The sequence below is a fragment of the Cololabis saira genome, chromosome 17, assembly GCF_033807715.1.
Source record: "Cololabis saira isolate AMF1-May2022 chromosome 17, fColSai1.1, whole genome shotgun sequence".
NCBI lineage: Eukaryota > Metazoa > Chordata > Actinopteri > Beloniformes > Belonidae > Cololabis > Cololabis saira.
In genome coordinates, this window is record NC_084603.1 from 19656395 (window position 1) to 19678522 (window position 22128).

Below are 22128 nucleotides of genomic sequence, written 5' to 3' on the forward strand. Positions count from 1 at the left end.
CTGATAGTTGACATAGTATATTTGATGAAGATTTCAGACTTCAGGTTTTCCCATCCAGCTGGCTCTTAAGGATCTGCTTTAGTCTTTGTAAGTACTTGACTGTAGCTGACTCCTTGACAGGCCCTTCGTAGTGGTTTCTGTTTGCTTGGGGTCATCTTAAAGTTATTCTATGCAACTTCCTAGAGCTAGCAAGATTTGAAAGTGGCGCTTCCTCTAAGCCCCGCCCCCCCCGCCACCCACGAGCGCTCCGTCCAAAGCCTCGCCCCCACAAACACGAACGCGCATACAATTATTAAACATTTTGGACAGCACATTTACAGCAAAACTACCCCATGTCTCATTCACCTGTAAGCGAGGCCGGTTTTAGGGTGGGCAGGGGGGGCTGTGCCCACCCAAACGTGCATCCTGCCCACCGGCGTCTCCATCCCAGAGAGCGCCGGTGCACGGCACGGCAGCGCTGCGGTGCGCTGCAGGCTCTAAAGCCACGGCTACGCCGTAGCCTACGGCGTACCCTACGGCGTACGCTACGGCGTCTACGCCGTAGGGTACGCCGTAGTGTGTGTGTGTGTGTGTGTGTGTGTGCTCCCGCCGCGTCCCCGGCTGGCGCAGCGCTCCGCCAGCCGCTGCGGTGCTGTGCCGTGCACCGGCGCTCTCTGCTCTCGCCGTGATGGAGACGCCTACATCCCCACGGACCCCCATACAGCTTCCGAGCCAGAGCTGCTGCGGCTCTTCGTGTCCCGGCGGGCTGCTGCTGCAGCAGCAGCCCGGACCGACGCTCTGCTCCCCGCTCTCACACAGCGGGACCGAGCCGCTCTGGAAATAACTACTGGGCTCCGTGGCCCCTCCGAGGGAGGGGGGTTACACTGGGACACTGTGAGCCCAGGAGGACCCGTGGGAAGTGGACACGGGGGGCTGGAAGCGAGTGCGCGCATGGGACAGGGCGGGGGGGCGTGGTTTAAAATGAAGGCATCTGATTGGTTCTTTCCCTTCCTGGACCTGGACCAATCCGTATCATTCGGACCGAATGGGCGGGGCTTAGAGGTGCCTCTTTCAAAATTCTTGCTAGCTCTAGGAAGTTGCATAGAATAACTTTAATGTATTTGTACCTCTTCTAAACTTCTGTTACGTTGACTTCCGGTAGTTCAATCCCTTCACTTGCAATCATCTGTGTGCTTTTAAAAGAAATTGAGACATGTTTTATTATGTTTTGCTGAGATCAATTTCTGGGTCACAGGCAGGAGGAGGAGAGAGGAGGCAGGGAAACACAAATAAACACAGCTCTCAAATGCATCAGCAATATGCAATGTGTCCAGTAATTTAGATTCACCGGTAGCGGGAGTGTGAGACATGGCACAGTTACATGCCATGCATTAACCATGAGAGAGCTGTGAATGTGGTTACAGGTGATGTTGTTTCACGTCTGTGTGCTTGTCTGCGTCTGTCTCAAATGGCAACTGAGAGTGTTGGTCCCCCTTTCACGAATCAAAGTTTGTCTAAGATATTATTGTGTAAGATTGATCTCATTTTATTTTCTGTCATTTTTTAAATTGTAACATCAAAACGTTCTGTATATACAGACATATATATATAACACCTTAGAGCATAACTAACAACCTAATTCATCAAAAGGGGTGGGTGTAGCGATAAAAATAAGAGCGATAAAAATAAGGACGTGAAGAGAAGCGTGAAGTAGGAGGTAATTCAAACAGAAAACAGTCACATCAATAAAACAATCTTTACGATTAAGGCAAAATCAGACTGCTAAAAATATATTAAAAAAATATTTACTTTTTGTCGTAGAAAATCTCATGCATTAGTGTCCCTTATCTGAACATGAGTTGAAATTGTCATGTTATAAGACGCAATCAGCAATCAAAGAGTTACTCTAAAGGAAATTAAGCCAAAATTGAAAATTGTTAACAAATCCAAAATGGGATATACCGGTATAGGCGTTAAATCTTTGACACAGACAGGAAAGAACTAATTTGAGATAAAGTTTACACCAATGCAAGCAGGGTTGTTTTTTTCTCTTTTTTGGAGTTATACCGTTCCATTTAGAGAGCTTCAGTGTGATTTGAGTTCAAAAACAAAACCGCATCACCTCACATCAGTAACACAGATTGAACAGAAAGACTCCTTGATGTACTAAGAAGAAGCTGGTCCGAAGCCATAAGCTTTTTTTTTGTTGTTGTCCTTTCCTTAACAGAGAGACAGAGTTTGACAACTTAGTTTGGTGGAAAGTTGTGAACCAAACTACAAAAGTTCATGAGGGCTTTGTGAATTACCAAGAGTTTTCAAGAGGAAATTACTTCCTGGACTGATACTCACACACACACATATATGTGTCACATATGTGTGTGTTATGCCAACAATGTCCAGTGTCCTCAGCTTTAGTGGAAATGCTGCTTATATATATTCTGAAATAGGTGGCTTTAAGAAGGAGCAAAATCTGTGTTTTATTTTGTTGTTGCATGAGACAAAAGGTCAGACACGTAGCTGCAAAAGTTAGTGCTCACAAACTGTCAAATTCCATCAAGGAGCCTTCTCAAACCCGAATAGGCCACCAACCTCCCTGCAACCTCCCCAGCCAACCCAGATAAAAGTGTCAGCTGAAACTCCTAGACAATAATTATTGAGTTGTTTTATACATTGGCACAGAAACAGTAAATCATGGGAAATTATAGCTCATAGCTCTCTTGTTCTGTCAGTTTGACTGTTGCAAAGTAGAAAAATGTGCAGACGAGCTGAAAAAGTCATGTTTATTGGAGGAAATGAGAGAGAAGTTAGAGCGATAAACAGCAGGCAACACGGAGACTGCATGCAGATAAACATCATGCATCATGTCATGTTGGAGACAAAAGCATTCAGAGGTGGCTTAAAGCTTAGATAGAATTCAAGAAAGGAGATGCACTGACGAGGAAAAAAATGTAGCATATTGCAGACAAAGTCAGGATGCATTTGAGAGAGAAATGTTCAACAATTAATAGAAGAACAGGATACAGTTACAGTTAAGATTGACTCTCGCTCCTAAAGTGGAGCCAGAGCTATAGAGCAGATTTGTGTGAGGTGGGATGGAGTGGATGGGATGGTGGGATGGATTCACAAGGTATCAACAGATAAAAGGCTGTTGGTGAGGTAGCAGGAAGATTTATAGGGGAAGCACTGATGGGTCATCGAAGAGAAGGAGAGAAAGGTCATCACCCTCTTTATTACACTTACAGAGGGTAATATGAAACAAAAGCAGACTGGTGGAAATGTATTTTTATAATGTCTGAACACTAAATTGAAAAAGTATTATTATTGCAATATTAATATACCGGTAGACAATATCAGTATCACAAAATAAAAGAAAAATCCCATTAAATGGTAGTTTGTTTTTTAGGAACGTGCTAGGTATTCACACTCAGAGATAGATGTGGCCAATCAGATGAAACCTCACTGCTCAACGTGCTAAATTTGGAGCTAATTTATATGATTGTTGTAGTTGTTATTGCTATAGGGTGAAGGTTTTTCATTGTTTTATTTTCAATAAAACCATTGCGACGGAATACGAATAATGCATGTACATTTATTATTTTATTTATTGTGTTAAATTTTAGAGCAAACTTCCTATCGCTCTCATTTCCATCAGAGAAATAAAATTCCAAGTGACATCAATGATGTGTGGTTTTACTTATTTATATGTAGTTTATTAGTTGAATGGTAATTTCGTCTGTGCCATCGTGGTTAAAAATATAATTAGGTCAAATTGCATTTTTGTACAACACGTCTAATTTTTTAAAGTACAATGGATATGTCATCAAAATCAGGTCAATTTAAAGTGACATCTCTGAGCCCAGTGAACGCTGGTACTAAAAATAAGTCTGACCGCTTCTATTGACCTGCTGCATCGATCCCCTGGGAAACAGAGGACAAGACCAAAGGTTCCACCTCATCAAACCCACTTCCTGTCATCACCAAGTCACTAGAGTGAAACAAAATATTGGTCCTTGGAAGTATGTTTGAAATCTGTGGACACTGTGTCTTGGCCTCGCAAATCTCACCAGTTTTGTCCCCACATGCATCACATTTAAGTCTTTATGAACATTGTGCAGAACAAGTGAATGATATGACAAGAAAATCATTGTCCTTCATGCATTCTTTTGTGCTGCAAGTTGTGTATAATAAAACACTCATATGCAGAAACCCAGCACATAAGAAGTCCACCTCTGAGGCATAAACGCCCATGAATGAGGGCTGTGTGTGTGTGTGTGTGTGTGTGCGTGTGCGTGTGCGTGTGCGTGTGCGTGTGCGTGTGTGTGTGTGTGTGTGTGTGTGTGTGTGTGTGTGTGTGTGTGTGTGTGTGTGTGCGTGTGCGTGTGCGTGTGTGTGTGTGTGTGTGTGTGTTTCAGTTTTCTTGTTTGACTGGCACATGGCCTGAGTGCAAATGTATTTTTCAAAAGTCTAAAAATACACAAATATGGGAGTAAATATGGGAGCGGCTGTATAGATGGTTTCATCCATATCACGGTGCTGTTTACAAGGTGGACATTACTTTGAAAAGGTTGTGCGCATGTTTCCACCTTAAGTTTGGGTGAGTGTGTGTATTTGTATCGTGTACAGTATGTGTCATTTCACACTCAGGATGAGCACTGACTTGTGTAAGGAGCTTTTCGGATGAGGCGAAAGCACGGCAGACGGCGACAGCGGATTAGCTCTCACGGCACAAAAATCTGAAAGTGTGAAAAAGTGTGCATGTTTCATCGTCATTTCTTGGGGTTTTTGTTGTATGTTTGATGGTAGCCATGAGGAATGTGTCACCGTAATACTCCATATTATCCTATTCTTTAAACAACTGGATGTAACCATTTACCAGCTCCTCTTGTCCACAGAGAACATCTGCTTCCCAGGCAGCTGCAGGTCATTTGAAATGCTGCAAAATCCGTGCAGTAATTGGACCTGTTCAGGATGACAACAGCAGAGATACACAGAGATTAACTGGCAAAACATTTTCACAGTTTACAGTGTGTTGTGATTAAGCCAATGTGATTAGCTGGCAACCAGACATGGACACGAGTGGGAGGCACACAGAGCTGAAGCAGATAGATGAACACTAAATCCCCATGTAAATCTCTATCTCATATACTTTGAAAAACTTGTGGGCAAGTTACAAGAAGTGAAAGTTAAAGAATGAATATAAAGCCATCAGCCAACAGGAGATTAACTGCTCCTTCCAGCCTTAGAATAAATAAATAAATAGAAAACCTTGAAAAATTGACAGATTTTTTTGATAAAGGCATGCTGTTCCCAGCAGTGACTCAAGGCATCCACTTATAGTACAGCTAGTTTGAGATAAAATGATCTATAAGTCCAAATAACAGTGTTGAAGTCAGCATTCAGCAGTCCTACAGTCATTGGCCGGGTTTCCCAGATCCAACCTCTCTTAAGGATTTAAGAGAGGTTCAAAGAAGGTTTGAACTAAGAGAGAACCCTAAGATACGGGTGTTTCCCAGATGACTTCTTAACACCGTTCTTTAGTTTCGCTCTTTCAGAAGCTCTTTGGAGCAGCTGTCCGGTTCTGAAACCAAATGAATCGATGCCAGGCAAATCGATCACCGATCACTATCAGCGCATTTTCACACGCAGCACTGCTACCTCACGCACTAATTCCCTGCTGCTTGTGCGTTATAATGAAAAATTAAGATGATAAATATAATTCAATGACCCTTTTTCATCCAAACGGTGCGTTACTCCGTTATTTCTGGCTACAGTGAGGCTTTTTTTCCCCACACGCAGAAACCGGGAGGAAACGTGGTGGGCGTGTGTGTGCATTCAAAAACATGAGCCAAGAGAAGGCGAGTTTCGCAAATCGCAACGTGGAATTACAGCAATCCCTGGTTTTTCGCAGGGGTTATGTTCCAAAAAGAACCCGTGATAAGTGAAATTCTTTTTACAATTATAGAGGGCTTCAGATTGCAGAGATCATCCCCGCCACGCACGTATTCCTGCTCTTCTGATGCTGCTGCATCCCGCAGGTGGGTTTTTTCAAGAGAAGAAAATAGTTATGGGTCGTTGTCTTCGCTCTTTTTTCTTCTGGGCAAAAAAAGATTCTTTAATATAAACCGACACCATTGATTATATTTGAGACTGTAATGAACGATTCATCAAAGGATCCCGTTGATCAGCTGCTGCTTCCCTGTCATCACATAGATGCGCTCGGGCGCGGCGCAGGAGGATCGGTGTCCCGGCTGCCTGGACAGCACGGTCCGACAGCGAATGCGTTCATAAAAACAGTTCTGCTTCGCGCACGGTGACGCGGTTGATTTGCAGCGAGAACATGCTGTATAGCAGCCAAATCATCAAATAAATGATATTCATGATGATCGTTTTATTTGTGCGTAATGCATAAAGCATATACAGGAACACACTTGTTATTCCTTATTTTTCTTTTTTTTCCCCCCTTTGCTGTCACCAATAAATGCTAAACAATATAAATCTAAAGTATAAAATAGATCAAAACTTGTGCGGGGTGCATTGTTTTAATATCTCATTGCTTGGTGTGATATTGATTTGCCTGACGCGGCTGGATCTGTGAGTCTTTGTTCACTAAGATGGTTGTAAAGACTGGGTCAGCAGCATCTTTCATTTCCTTCTTAATGAAAGAGATACTTAAGCTAAGAGCGACTCTGGGAAACGCGATTTTCTTTCACAGGCTCCTTAAGAAGGTTTGAAAGAAGTCTTTCGCTGTTAAGAACTACTTAACTGATCTGGGAAACCCGGCCATTATTGTTCCGTAGTTTGTTGGAGAGACCCATTTAGAGAGCTCACAGTCATCAAACAGACTGTCCTCGGGGTTACAATCCTCTGATACCATAACCAGCAAATTTACACTGCCTGAGAACCCTTTGTCCACGTACATCAAAGAGAATACCCCCCCCCCCCCCCCCACAGTTATATGCCTCCAACAACCTGTCAAAATGCATTATGCATTCGTGTGCCACTTTGTTCCCAATTTATGGCACCATTGAAGTCTAGTTGGACAGAACATTGTGTATTATAGAACAATTCACTTTTAACCTTTTGCATATAAAATGTCATCTTTTATGTCCAAGTAAACATGTGTGCAAATGTTAAAGAATCTCCCCTGGGGCGTTTTTGAAATATAATGTTCACAAGAGTAGAAGGTCGGGGTGAGCTTGAATTTATAATTGTTATCACAAAGTTCTTATAACTTCATGTTCCTTAACAACGTTTGAAATCTGTAAATATTTGCTTATTTAGACAGGAGACTATTTTACAAAACAGAGTGAACTATACACAAAAACAATAGTTGCCATGAAAGTGTACTTTGCATGATGTGAGCCGTACACTCGGTTATCAGGAAGTCCAGAGATGCTGCTGCTGCTTTAACTACTCACATAATATGTAGGAGTAGATCATCTTTCCTTCCTGGGGAGCTTCATCATTGTTTAATATTTGTAATGACCTGCCTTTATAGAGGTGTTCATTTGTGTGGCGTTTACCTGTGTATGATGATGTTGATGCCAATGTTGACACAGGTTTCAGTTGTTGAGATCTGCAGCAATGCTTTTAGTAAACTCACCCTAGGGCTGGGCGATATGGACCAAAAGTCATATCTCGATATTTTCTAGCTAAATGGCGATACTCGATATATATCTCGATATTTTTTCTGTGCCTTAATTGGGGTTTCCCCCAAAGCATTATAGCATAGCATCTCTGTTAGCTTCATTTTTTCTGAGAGAAAACCCTCAGTTTTAATACAAAGCCTCGTGCCAAATGTCACACAGGTACCTTTGTTAACAGAGGTCTGCACAATATCAAAATGTATAAAACAAATGAGATAAAAATAAACTGCCTGCATATATAGAATAAAAATGCTTCTTGAATAAAATAAAACAAATATCCCTTTCCTGCATAACAATTAAATTAAAATACACTGTGCAATTAATACAATGTAGACAGTAACAGGCAGACTTTTCCACTGAGGTTGACAGTTGTGCAAATAACAAAACATTTGTGCAAATCTCAAATAAAACATTCAAGTCCATTTGTCACAAAATAAGCTATATCAAAATCATTAAAAAAAAAAGATTTTTTTTTTTTTTTAAATCGATATAAACGATATTGTCTCGTACCATATTGTGTTTGAAAATATATCGATATATATATTAAAATCTCGATATATCGCCCAGCCCTAACTCACCCTCACAATAACTTATCATCAGAAAGACAGAGAACATAAACTTCAAAACAAATGAAGGCACATTTAAGAGAGAAAAGCAGAGAGAGAGTGTGAGGCTGCATAAGTGAAAAGTTACTGAATGAAAAGAGTTGAGCTACCAACCAGCTAGTCGACCGGGTTTGCAGGATATGTGTGTGTCATGGGCCAAGCGTGAGTGTGAATGTGCATCCTCTCTCTGCTGAAGGCAAGGTGAAAGGCAAATTCAGGACTGTTGCTGGTTAGCTCTCCTCTAACGTGCTTCCTCTGTCACACTTAAACACAAACACACACAGGCTCACACCTCAGGCTTTCATCAACTCCCCCCAAGGCCCCTGTCCTTGTCTTCCCTCCTACTTCACAAAAATTCCACTTACACAAGAGGCTTCATTTACACGTACATATACGCTGTGTTAAACGCTGCTGTGATGTTTCTGACTCATTTCTCTGCTCTTCAAGCTGCTGTCACTTCACCTGGCACACGCACAATTATAGTCTATATATCGCATTAACAGGCTACTACGAATACCACTGTCGCTAAAATTTAAATTTAAAAGCCCAGCAGCAGAAACAGGACAAGACTCAACTAGAGGACGGGCACTACAACAAGGACTCAGCTATCGTCAGTGTCATTGGCAACAAATCTTGGCCATGTCTATCTTTGGATCGTGGATGATTTATATCGAGCAGTTAGAAAGGAACTGAAGTCTGTTACAACCAAATTCCTCTTGTTTGGGTATTTATAGGATCCTTATGCTGATGGGAAGTAGAAAAACCAAATCAGAGGCCCCCCTCCAAGCTGCTGTTATCAGCTCTGTCTGCACTTTAGTCAACATTTCTCTTTGTAATAGATGTGAGATCCATTACAAGAGTTACCGTGTTTTGACGACCATTAGGCGCATATAAACGTCTTTTTTTTCTTTTTAAATGTGCCACGCGCCCAATGACGCAATGCACCCATTGTATTATTGTAAGGCGGACGTAATTGAGACCACCATGAGAAGTTAAAGGGGGGCGGGTGAATCACCCGTGGTTTGCGGACGTGTTAGAGACCATCATCAGAAGTTAAAGGGGGAAGGGGGCGCATGAATTGCCCGTGATTTGCGGACGTGTTAGAGACCATCATCATTAGAGACCAGCTGACTTTCGACATCCCGGTGAATCACACGGTGGAGAGGAAGGGGACCAGCATGGTCGCGATCCGCACAACGGGGTATGAGAAGTCAGCGTTCACTGTTGTGCTTGGTTGCCACGGTGATGGACAGAAACTATGGTGATTTTTAAAAGAAAGACTTTGCCTAAAGAGACTTTTCCAGCCTGAGTCATTATAAAGGCAAATGAAAAGGGCTGGATGGATGAAGAGATGATGATTGAGTGGCTGAGACAGGTCTATGTGCGGCGACTCAGTGGTTTTTTCCACACATCACCATCGCTGCTGATCTGTGACTCTATGCGCGCCCATCTCATAGACAATGTAAAAAAAGCAGTGAAAAATATGAACGCTGTGCTTGCTGTTATTCCGGGAGGTCTGACGAAGGAATTCCAACCACTGGACGTCGGTGTGAACCGGCCGTTCAAAGTGAAGCCTGAATTAGGGTTCTGTGTTAAATCGACGCAGAGCCTACGCCGTTGGGGACACCGTAGGGGACGGCCTAGCCTACGCCGGAGGGTACGGGCGACGCGCAACATACGTGCCGTAACCTGTGACGTAGGCTCTGCGTTGGTGTAACGCAGAACCATAAATCAGCCTTAAGGCTTAAGGCTGCGAGTGCCGTGAGAGTGATGGATGACTCAGGGGGAACACAGTTTTACCAAGAGTGGAAGGCAGCGCCGGGCAAGTTATGCCACAGTTTGCAGATGGGTTGTTGATGTGTGGACTAATGTGTCTGCTGGGACTATTTTGCGAGCTTTCACAAAAGCCGGCATTTCCGAGGCACCACACGGCACGGAAAGTGACTGACAGCGAGGAAATTCGGACTAGCACAGCTGATTTAGCGGAGCACTTTAATGCAGAAACAGAGGATGAGGACTTTGATGGGTTTGATCATGTAAAAACTGAAATAAAGTACAATCAAACTAACTTTTGCTCCCGCTCTATTTTTAAATATGCACACTTGTGTGGTTGTGTGTGTGTTCTGTGGCGCGCGCGTGTGTGTTGTTGTGCGGAGTGTGTGTGTGTTGTAAGGCGCCGTGTGTTTTAAATCCAGAAATGACACACAAAACTGAGGGTGCGCCTTTCCACACAGCGCGCCGAATGGTCGCAAAAATACGGTAATCAGGCAAAAACTCTGCCCTTATTAAATAAGATTTAATGATTTTGGAAATATCTAATTGTGCACCTTCATCAACTAAAGGCACACATTTTGTGGCTTCACTGCTTTTAGGAATGTGTTTTGGTGCTGTTATCAAGCCCATGATAAGGATTTGCAGTCATTTGTCCATTTATGACTTGGGGAGGAAAATGTTTTGCAGTGGATGTGCATCATGTCCTTGGGTTGTAGATAAGTGGAGTGTTTCGATATAGCTCCAAAAGTGAGAATTGAAATCATAAGGTGCGATGCATTACTAAACCTGCAATCATCTGAGATATGCCTGTTTTCCAAAACTGTGGTATTTTCATCCCTCCACGCTGGTTGGAACCATGTTGGTTTCAATGATGTTTTCATAATGTTTCTAGATGTGTTCGGTCTGATTCGTCCCAAAAGGAGCTTATAAAAACTGTTATACTATAATATAATATATGAATATAAATATATGAATCTTTTTTCATTCATTACTTGTCTGGTAATAACAATAGAAATTGTGTGGAGTGAACGAGACACGCGTAACCAACATCCATCACCACAGTCACTGAAATGTGTTGAACTGGTGATCTTGGCTATGGGTTATAATCACTTATCACGTGGTTCAAAGCACATTCTAAGTGCAAGTTAAGTTGTGTCAGTACCATAATGCGTGGTTCATGCTTTTTTGTTGAACCACTGACGTATATCCCCTGTAGTAGGGAACCCTATACTGCAAACTCTGTTGTGTACTGACCTGCACCCGACTGGAAATTTCAAACTGGGTCGACCCAGAATGCAACAAATGTGATTGGCCCATTTGATATTTCCTTTTACGTATTACCTGCTACTACAGTATTTTTCTTCATCATTTTGAAGCCAGGTAGAACACTTGAATGCTACAATGCCAGTAAACATTTCTATTGATTGACATTCATCAGCTCCAACCAATTAACTTTAGGACTGAGGATTGGAAGGTTTAACATTGCGGCTAAAGTTAAAGCACCTCCTGGCTTTAGCCTTAAATCTTGATTTGTATAATCAAGGTAGAAAGGCCATCTGTTGAGAAGAGAAGGTTGAAATCCCTTAAAATATTGGCCTTTTTTTTTACTGTCACAGACAGGTAGGGTGTGGTGAATGCAGTTCTACAAGGAAAACCACGTAGACATGGGTTGGTGTCCTGCAAAGGATGTCAGTTTTTAACAAAATCAAGAATACTCGGTATTTGTTGTAACAGGTCTAAAAAAAAAAAAGGATAGTGCAGTGGACTCAGTTCAATTGGCCGGGGAATGCTGAAAGTTTTGGTTAAACAGCTGCTCGTCTGGGGGCAGTATTGCATAAAACAAGCGCTGGCCAAGGCACTTCTTTGGGTTATTCGGTGGCCCAGCAACCTTCCAACAAACCATAGAGCAGATGCTACACCCACACATTGCATAAACTGATGCTTACTTGATGTAATAATCCATAGCAACCCGTGGCTGGAGCATTTGTGGCAGGTGTCCCCAGTTCTGGACTCCCTGAAGTAGATTGGGCTCACAGCCAACTCAAAGAAATAACCACAACACCAATGTTTTGGGAAACTATAGCCATTAAGTGACACGGGTGTTACCATTTGTATTGGAATCAATAAAATTACAGGGGAAAAATAATAATAATAATTGGACACAGTACACAAAAAATACGTAATAAAAAGTAATTATCACATCTGTGCACTCATAAAATGTGTCTGACTTTTATTTTTTCAAGCCTTCCCATCCCATACTGGGTTTATTCAGAGTTGTTTTTTGTGCACACCGAAATACATAGGTTTCAATGGCGAGGGGCGCCGGCCAAATGAGTGTGTATTGCATGTTCTTAAACTTTTCTTCCATGTGACTTCATGCTGGTCTCTAATAGTTTACTCAAAGACTGTCCTCCGGGCGCAGCTCTCTGCGCCCGTGGCCAATCAGCGTGTTTTCTGTCATTCTTCATCCAATCTGATTGATTCATGAGCTGTCAATCAAAGTCACACCCCTGACAGTGTAGACGCGCGACTGCATCTGTCACTCGCATACAAACGGAGTCACAACCATAGCATCGAGTGGTTTTGCCCGCTGCTGCGATACGTCAACGACGCCGCCATATTGGATGTGGCAAGACTGCGCTGTTAAACTAATGGACTAATGGACTTATTTTCATAAAGCGCCTTTCTACAAATAAATTTAAGTTTTACGTCTCATTTATTCATTCACACATGCACTAATATACTTGGCAAACAGTTAAGGCTGAATTATGGTTCTGCGTCAAATCGACGCCGTGCCTACGCCGTCACCGTGACACCATCGTGAACCCTTCGGACTTCTCCGTTACTCCATTTCGCCGCGGTGCAGTACCCCCCGCGACCGCTAGTTCGCGATCTTATCCTGAATGGTTTATCCGACTTTTCCGGTCACAGTGAATCAAAGAGATAAGGACAACTATTGTGCAAAAAAACAAAACAAAAAAAAAATTACACATACACGAAGGAAAGATCGCTGAAAGTTCCCGACTGCTTCAAACCGGAAACCGGAAATGCGTTGCTACCAAGCGAACCAATCACAGCCTTCTCCGTCTGCGTTTGGTCTGCGTTGCCATAGACGCGTAGTTACAATTTTTGGGAGGTACATGTCAGTGACGGCGTGTGCTACGCGTCGACACGTACCCTACGGCGTAGACACGGCGTCGTTTTGACGCAGAACCATAACTCAGCCTTTAGGCACCAAATATAATATATTTAATTTTCTGAGATGGCAAAAATAAGAACTGTATTGATCCCACATAGGAGTAATTCATGTTATATCAGCTATAGAGAACAAAGTAGTGCTGTATCCCCCCTCACAAAAATAAGAAAAATAGAGAAACATATTTTCTCACCAACAAAACTAATTTAAAATTTTTCAAATAACAAAATAACATATTTGAAAAATTTTTCAGACAATATCTGTCAATATATCTATATAATAACTGAAAAAATCTGAAAAATTGTTCAAATATGTTATTTTGTTACTTTAAAAATTTTAAATATGTTTATGTAAAATATGCTAAATTTACAGTATATGTAGTATATGTATATGTAGTAATATGTAATAAAAAATAACATAAAAAAATTTATGTTCAAGTAGAGTTTATAGTTGTGTTGTAACCTCCACTCGCCCCGCCCCCCCAACATTTTTTATCACCAGCCGACACTGATTGGAATATGTTCAAATTAGAATAACACAGAGTTGGGACTATAGGGCTTTTCGAATGACTTCACAGCTACACAGTTCAGATCAAATAAGTTGCTAATGTGTTCAGCAACAATGCTATTGGGAAGCGCATTCTAGAGCTACAGTTTGGGCATCACTTCTGGCTGCAAAACCCAAGATAGATATAGGCAAATGCTGAATTCAAATCATCTAAACAGCAGTCCAAAAAGTCAATTGATCTATTATCTGTACCGCTTATTCCTATTTAGGGTCTGTGATAGAAACGTCCAGTCACTCTGTGGGGTCATTATGAGTACTCTCACGTCAGACCAGTATGTGTATGTGTGTTTGTGTAGTTTGGGTTCAGCTGTCTGACACAGCTGCAAAGGTGTTGTTTTGAGAACTGCCTGTTATTTTGCCTAAAGAGCACTGTTCTGTAAAACTGCTGTAATGAGGACTGTCTGTGTCACTCCTGCAATGAAACTTGAGATCTATGTTTTGACCCTACCAAAAGATAATTAGATAATTCACTAATTCGAGCCATATTGCCAAGTCTGTATTTAAGAGTGCTATTATATTATTTCAGTCTTATTCAGGTATCGCAGTCACCATCAGTGGTTAAAATGTGTTTCTACAGAGATATTAGATACTTTTTCACCACAACAGGATCCGGTGCACCTGATCCCAGCTCTCATCAGTGGAAAGGCAGGGGTACACCCTGGTAAGGTCCCCAGTCCATCCCAGGGCCAAATACAGATAAACAACCATTTACCCTAACATATATGTTTATCGATTGTGAGGGGAACCCAGAGTACTAGCAGAAAACCCACGCGAGCACAGGCAGAACATACAAACTCCATACAGAAAGAGCTCCGCCAGGATACAAACCTTACAGGAACCTTCTTGCTGTCTGGCAATAGTGCCACCGTGGTACTTTTTCCCCTTTGTTTTCTGGGGGAAAAATGCTGTATAACATCTTTTTGTTTTTAATAAAGATAAGGCTTTGAAGCTTCCTTATTTGGAGTGTGTGATTCTAAACTTGATCTCACATGTAAACACAGACCTCCACAAAAATGAAAACTGTTTTTTATGTGTTTAATTTGCTGATTCTTTTTGTCGGACAAGAATATTTAGGTTTTTGAAATACCTGACATGTTTTGGCGATTACTTCCGCCTTCATCAGTCACAAGATGGTGTGTGTGGCGCACAAATTAATCAGCTGATGTTAAAAGGAGGCGTGACTCACCTGTCAGATTTGACAGGTGAGTCACGCCCTCTGCTATCTGTTCGCCCCCCCAGGATGCTGCTCCAGGTGGGAGGGAGCATGTAGGCTCCCTCGTCCCTGTTGATGATCCTCGGGCCCCGCTTCCTGATCTCTATGGCCTCCCTGATCCAGCGTTGGTGTTTGCTGTCTTTGGTGTGGATGACTGGCCTTTTCCCAGTCCATGATGTGGTTTTTGCAGTGATCGGTGATGGCTGACTTGTAGTGTTCCTGTTGTGCCTTTCTTTTGTTGCTCGTTTGTCTTGTTGCTGTCTCCTTCTCGCATTCCTTTTTATGTTCTTTCTTCCTTGTAATAAAGCTCCTCCCTGTCTCCCCGATGTATGTTTTATTGCATGAGTGGCATGGTATTTCATGTTATTTATGTGTGTTGAGTTTTTCCAGAAAAAGACTCAGAATCAGGGTTAGGACACACAAACAGAGGTTCAACTCTTGTTAGGGCCCGAGCACTTACAGTGCAAAGGCCCTATTGTGTCTGTATGAATTCTTTTTCTTTCTTTCTTCCGACGAAATGAGGGCCTTTTTGCCCCCCTAAACGTGCCCCAAAAGCCACCAATTTTTGCAGGCAAGCCAAGCCTGGTGAAAAATTGTATATTTAATAGTTTGCATTAATGGGCGTGAAAAAATGGCTCAACAGCGCCCCCTAGAAAACTTTGTGCCTCAAGCCCCACAATATGGTTTGACGTACATGCACACCTGTATCATGTCGCAACTTAAAGAAAAGTGTCTTGGCGCCATGGCCGAAACCGAACAAGAAGTCGGCCATTTTGAATTAATTGTGTAATTTTGGCGCAATTTATGCCATTCCTTCGGCCGCCTCTTCGCCCGAACCGTAACGTGCACCCAGGTGTGTTATACATCACAATGTGCTTCTCCATCCTGCGACGGTGCGCATTACTTTTCTCATTCAAAAGCGTTACCATGGCGACGCTAGATGCTAAAAAGCGTGCCCCCCCTTCATCTGATTGGTCCATATTTGATCGTTCCTACTTTCTGCCATAACCTTTGAATGGTTTGACATAAAGACTCGTGGATGGTGTCATCGGACTCGGTTTTGAGTCCTTGAACATAATTGGTGCAAATTAGCCCCGTCCCTTCTTCTGATTGGTCGATATCTGATAGTTCCTACTTTCTGCCATAACTTTTGAATGGTTTGATATAGAGAGTCGTGGCTGGTGTCATCCGCTAAATGTCCAGGCCTGAAGAATCTACATGCAAGTCATACAAGCTTCCACTGCAGCACGCCTGAACGTGCACAAGGGTGCGAGGGCCCGTTCATCACTGCTTGCAGCTTTAATTGTTGTTTTTTTTCATTGGTGTTTGACTCTTATTGCAACGTATGGATGAACTGTTTTCATCAATTTCCTATTTAACACAATCCACATTTAACATATTATAAAAAATAAACATAATAATAACCTATTTAATTACAGTATACAAACACATTTGTTTGTATATTGCTTGGCTGAAGTAATTTATCACACGTAAATACACAGATATCAAGTAACCTATTACATTGATGTATTTTATATATGATTCTTTGTCCTCTCATTCTCCCTCTCTCACGCTCCCTCACACACACACACACACACACACACACACACACACACACACACACACACACACACACACACACACACACACACACACACACACACACACAGCATGCAAAGGTGACCTTCACATCCCTAGAAACACATCCCTTAGTTATAGAGCCAGATGAACTCCTGCTGCCCTTTCTGTCACACGTGCGCTTCCTGATATATCTTACACCCCACGTATGTGACCCTGGGAAAGATTATTGGATTAGTCTATTAACAACCGCATTCACTCTCAGACCATGACATTTTTTCTGGCCCCCTTCCCCGCTTCACTTTGAACATTCCTGCTACTTCCTTTGCCTCTGACATGTTTTTGTGCCCTTGTCCTATTTCTTACCATACACCTTATTTATCTTCCACCTGCTTTGGTCCTAATGAATTGTAACACATTTATGTGTTGTTGTGTCACAGACAGATTTAACTTTAGCTTAAAAAAACAAAACAGAAGTTAATAAAAACCATGAATAAATTGAACTTATTATAACAGTTAATACATTTCAGATCTGAACAATAAGAGCTATGCTCTTTTTTCTGAAGACTTTTAGGTTCTCTACACCTAAATGAAAATAAAAACTGCGGGATTTTTCTTTTCAAGCCACTGTGCCTCGATTGTGGGAAGCACTTCACATATTCTTCAGCTCCATTGAGGGGATCCTTTAAAAAACAACGGAAGAGTTTGTATCTAAATCTATAGTTCATGAGGACTTGTATGGTATGTCTTTATGTTTTTATTCCTATTACTGTATTTTATTGTGAAGCACTTTAGGATTTCTATTTACCAATATACTATAAATAATAACTTTACTTACTTACTTTCTTACTAAAATTGCTACATATCTTAAAAGATAAAGCTCTGTCAAAACTGCTGTAACCCTGAATACTGAAGAAGTTCACCTGAATGAATAACATCCCGATCATAAAATGACATGTTAGCAGTTCTAAACCTGCTCATTTTAATCTTTGCACATTTTGTATCTGCATAAAAATTACCAACTGGAAAATCTGATCGAGTCACCACAAAATGGAAAAAGACACAGAAGGATCAGAAAACTACCGCCACTTTATTGGGTTTAACAGGTGTACCTAATAAGTGGCCAATGACAGGAGACGTGCTAATAATCATGAAGTGTAGATCAGTATGTAAAAGTGTCAGTCAGAGCTGCAGTTTTATCAAAGTTTCCTAGCCTATGAGCAAAAAATGTCTCTTGCGTCTCTGAATGCAACAGTAATTCAGGTAGCTCACAGAGGTACAGAGGACATCACAGCAGAGACAACTAAGAGATTTGAGAAAGTAATAATGGAAGAGAAAAATGAGACCAAACAAGTAAATCTCACAGTGTCATAAAGTAACTAAACCTCCCCAACTACAGGGGACACATTGAGCTAAAAATTGCATAGGTTTTAGAGTTTGCTCCAGACCATGAAAAACGTATATTGAATACTTTAAAGCACACTATTCGGTTAGATGAAAATCAGTCTTTCTTTTCGATACTTTTCTTCTTTTTTCTTTTTAGCTCCGATGGTTTTCTTGCTTGTTTGTCGTGAAGATGACCAAATTAACCACTGAACATAGTCACAACTGTGGGGGGTCGGCTACAGGTGGGAGTGTGATGATAAGTGGGTGCTTCACAGCAGACGGTGCTGGGGAGGTGGCGGCAAGTATATGACTGCATGTAAATACTTAAAAAGAAAAAAAATGCTTTGTGATGGGAAAAAAGTGTTTTCCATACTTGATGAAAACAAAACTGCGGAGAGCCTCAAAATATAGCCTTGGCTGACTACAGGTGCAGACTAGTACTCTGCCCAAACAAATATTTAGTGGTGGGAATACCAATGTTTTATCTACTAGAATGTATCATCCTCTATGCTTTAAAATCAGTATGCTCCTCTGTTTCATTGTCATTCTGCATCGAGACGCCTGATGTATGTTCTGACCCTTTTGCATTCAACTTTAATTAAATCTACCAAAATCTGAATCATCACTCAAGTCTTATTCTTGGTAACTTAGACACTCAGTTTTCAGTCCAGTTAATCACTTAGTTGGAAAGAACATGTTAAAGAGGTTTAGCAGGTTTTTCCACAACACACTTCACCGACAAAAAGACTCCCAGTCTCCAGCAGCTGCAGTGAAATGATCCATTTAGGTTTATACTTTAAATTAAACACAAAAGAAAGGAAAGTAGAAACTTTGATCCAGTAAAACAATACCAGGGTAATACTACTTCTGGTAGTTTTGAGTTTTGTCAAAGAGTAAGTGCTCATTGAGAAGGCATAAGGAGGAGACACAATTGTAGCTTTTATTTATGCATAAATTGCTACATAAATGTATTGAGGGTTATTAAAAGGAAAGGTGATGTAACAAAGTGGTAAACATGCCCTTTCCCAACTTCTACTGCACGTGTTGCAGCCATGAAATTCTAAGTTAATTATTATTTGAAAAATAAAATAAAGTTTGAGTTTGAGCATTAAATATGTTGTCTTTGTAGTGTATTCAATTGAAAATGGGTTGAAAAGTATTGTCAAATCATTGTATTTTGTTTTTATTTACATTTACACAATTTCCCAACTTCAACCGAATCCGGTTTGTACATTTGTGAAACCACGAGATGACTGAAAGAACTTGTAACAATTTGAAACTTCCATCAACTTAGTTGATTTTGTCAGGCAAACACAGGAACCATTTGCTGCTGATAACTCTCTTTGTTCAGTCCTATCAGAGTTTAAATGGTCCTCAGAAGGGAAAGGGAGAGAAAAGAGAGCCATTCGTACATGTCTTTTATGTTTGCTCTTTACCTTGTCAAATACCAAGTACGTTTGAATCAAAACAGAAAATGCCCATCCTTAGTTAATTTCACTAATCAACTGAAAATGGATTATCAAAAATGACAACATGCATTTTATTTTACGTGTTTCAGGTATGTGGAGTTTACTGTAGAATGTCCCACTTCCTGTCCCCTCCCAGGGAACAATGCAGGCCACCAGAATCCTGCCCTCCCACTCCACTGAGAGTCCCGCTCGCTAGATGAGTCCTGACAGAGCAGACAGGGTGTAGAGGCCACTGTTTTAACAGCCATTACCGGGATAGGTGTTGACAGTTAGGTTGCCCGTGCATCCTTCCTGCTTCTTCCACTCCCTCTCAGTGTGTGTGTGTGTGTGTGTGTGTGTGTGTGTGTGTGTGTGCGGGGTATGTAGGGGTGAACGGTGCAATGCTCTAATTAGGCCACAATAAAGGGTTGGGCTTTCACCAACGACTGTGATGTAAATGGTGGAATCAGTTCTGCATGGGGTATGTGCTTTCATTTCAGTCTCAAATTGACAGATGCATATGGTGGAAAACATCTTATTTATGATTTGTGTGTCTGATGTGCTTTGCCTCTCTCAACTGAGATACGACAAGAAAGCGCTTAGCTCGACTCAAGGCAAAAACATTTCAGCACGTCATAAAAGTAAGAACAGCATCTAAAGCTGGCACAAGTCACACACACACAAAATAAGAGGCTTCAGAGATGAAAGAGGTTTGGTGCATTGTAACTGGGACTCCTGTTGTGACATTTCAGCATCTGAATAAGCACCTGTGATACGATAAGCCTCACCGGTAATTTATCATTGTCAGAATCAGAATGATCCTTCGCAGAGATCGCCTGCAGAATCTCTCAATGTTTTAGTCCACTAAAAGATCCCTGTTCCCATAAAAAAAGGCTTTGTCAGTGTGTGTCACTTTGTATGATCTTCATTCCAACTTATCTCTTTGTTTTAATTGGATGTGGCTTCTTTGCCTCTGCCGTGACTTTGTTGCATGGGGACAAAGCTGGAGAATGCAGCGCCTGTCATTGTGAAAAACAATCAGTAGTTCACGATAAAGGCCAAATTCACAGTGAATACTGCGCTTTAAACAGGGGGGTTTATGCACCGATCTATCTCCTTTGTTTCATATTGGGGCACAGCCAGATAGCAGGCGTAACAGACGGCTGTAATTATGAGAAGGCCTTGAAACAAGAGTATTGCCTAATTCTACTCACATAATAGAGCTGTACATTACAGTAAAGGGGAATTCTTTTTTAGATCTTTTCTTTGCACGCAGAAAAAGAAAATAACAGCAATGCAATGTTACAGTGTATATCTGCACATTTGTTTTGCTGCATTACCAATGAGGACTCATTGTGCTATCTACTGTATATTTAATATGGCATGAAACATGGACTTGCAGGTAAATTAGATTACATCCGAGGGACTAAACACGGCAGAAACTGAATATATTGCTCCCCAGTGGGCTCGCCATTCCCTCTAGATAAAGACTGATGTCCTGTCATATCTACGCAGACATAACAAGACTAACAAATTGTTTCCTTTCTTTTATTTTCAGCCTAAAGCAGCACCAGCAGTAAGCCCCTGAAACAGAGCACTCTGGGAAGAAGAAAAGATGAAGACGGAGGTTATTGTGATAAACAGCCTGAAAAAAGAGGACTTGTCAGAAAGTAGTGCAGACTGATTTCAGTGTGTGTGTCTGTGTGTGTGTGTGTGTATAGACGGGGGTTACTGACAGCTATGCACACAGGTAAAGTTTGAGTAATTGAAAGTGTGTTAATCTTCAAGATTTGTTAAGCACCTTGTGTTTGATACGTATGACACCAACAACAGCCAGAGGACCTGTGGCTACTTATTGTAACTCTTGTGTGAACCACAATACTAAAATTAAAATGATGTCAGCTCATTGCCGAGAACGGTAATAATCATTACAATGATCGTCATATAATAGAAGTAATAAAAACTGTAACTCTCAGTCCCCAAGTGCTCTGATGGTGATCCGAGTCTGTATGTGGTCTTGGGTTTCTTTATGTCTGTAATAAGCTGTGATACCGACGGTGATACTAACATGGCTCACTTTCAGACCACTTGAGACATACTCAGGCCCAGAGTTTCAAATCCAAGGATAAGAAAACTTGCAGTGACCTCAGCCATTACTGACTTTATTAATTTCCATAACTCAAAAAGAAGGTATTTTGGTTTAAGTTTAGTGTTATTAATCTGTGCAGTGGATCGGTCTGTTTTTCAAATTAAGTTATTTTGAAACCCATCTTCACATATTCCACGTAATCAAGACCTGGAGATTAAAGGGAAGAGAGCTGAAAGACTTTCATACCTTTGCTCCATGGAGGGTCTGTGCATTTCTACTGTAAAAAACCTTTCCCACAGTACCGCTGATGTCAGAGGCAGTCTGGAGGTCACAGAAGCTCTCTCAGATGTAAACAAGATTTATTTATTCCTCCGTTGCTTTGGCCAGAGAGAGAGAGAGAGAGAAAAAAACAAAACTTCTTCTTGACCCATGTAGCAGCCAACATACAATACAAGTGGTATGTAATTCAATGCATGCAAATGTTGCATTCACTTGCCTTTTTGAAGCCTATTTATTGTGCATTTTGGCAACAGCGCTGCTTTCCAGTGACAGCTTTGTAATGCATTACAACACTTGCTTGTAACTGAACAAAGATGCCACGTTTTTGAGCTGGCTCATACATGAAAAAAGGGAAAACGGTTTCATAAG

At 41.4% G+C, this 22128-nt stretch overlaps 1 protein-coding gene across 3 annotated transcripts in view; it reads left to right on the forward strand.

Annotated features, from left to right (window-relative positions):
- The window catches only part of zgc:171482 (zinc finger protein), a 68635-nt gene extending 46759 nt beyond the window's left edge, over nt 1–21876 (forward strand). For all 3 annotated transcript variants that reach the window (XM_061745605.1, XM_061745607.1, XM_061745606.1), the window contains one exon: nt 20950–21876. In XM_061745605.1, the coding sequence (XP_061601589.1) occupies nt 20950–20971 (22 nt within the window). In that variant the 3' untranslated portion in view covers nt 20972–21876. The remainder of the gene's footprint in view (nt 1–20949) is intronic.
- The last annotated feature ends 252 nt before the right edge of the window (nt 21877–22128 follow it).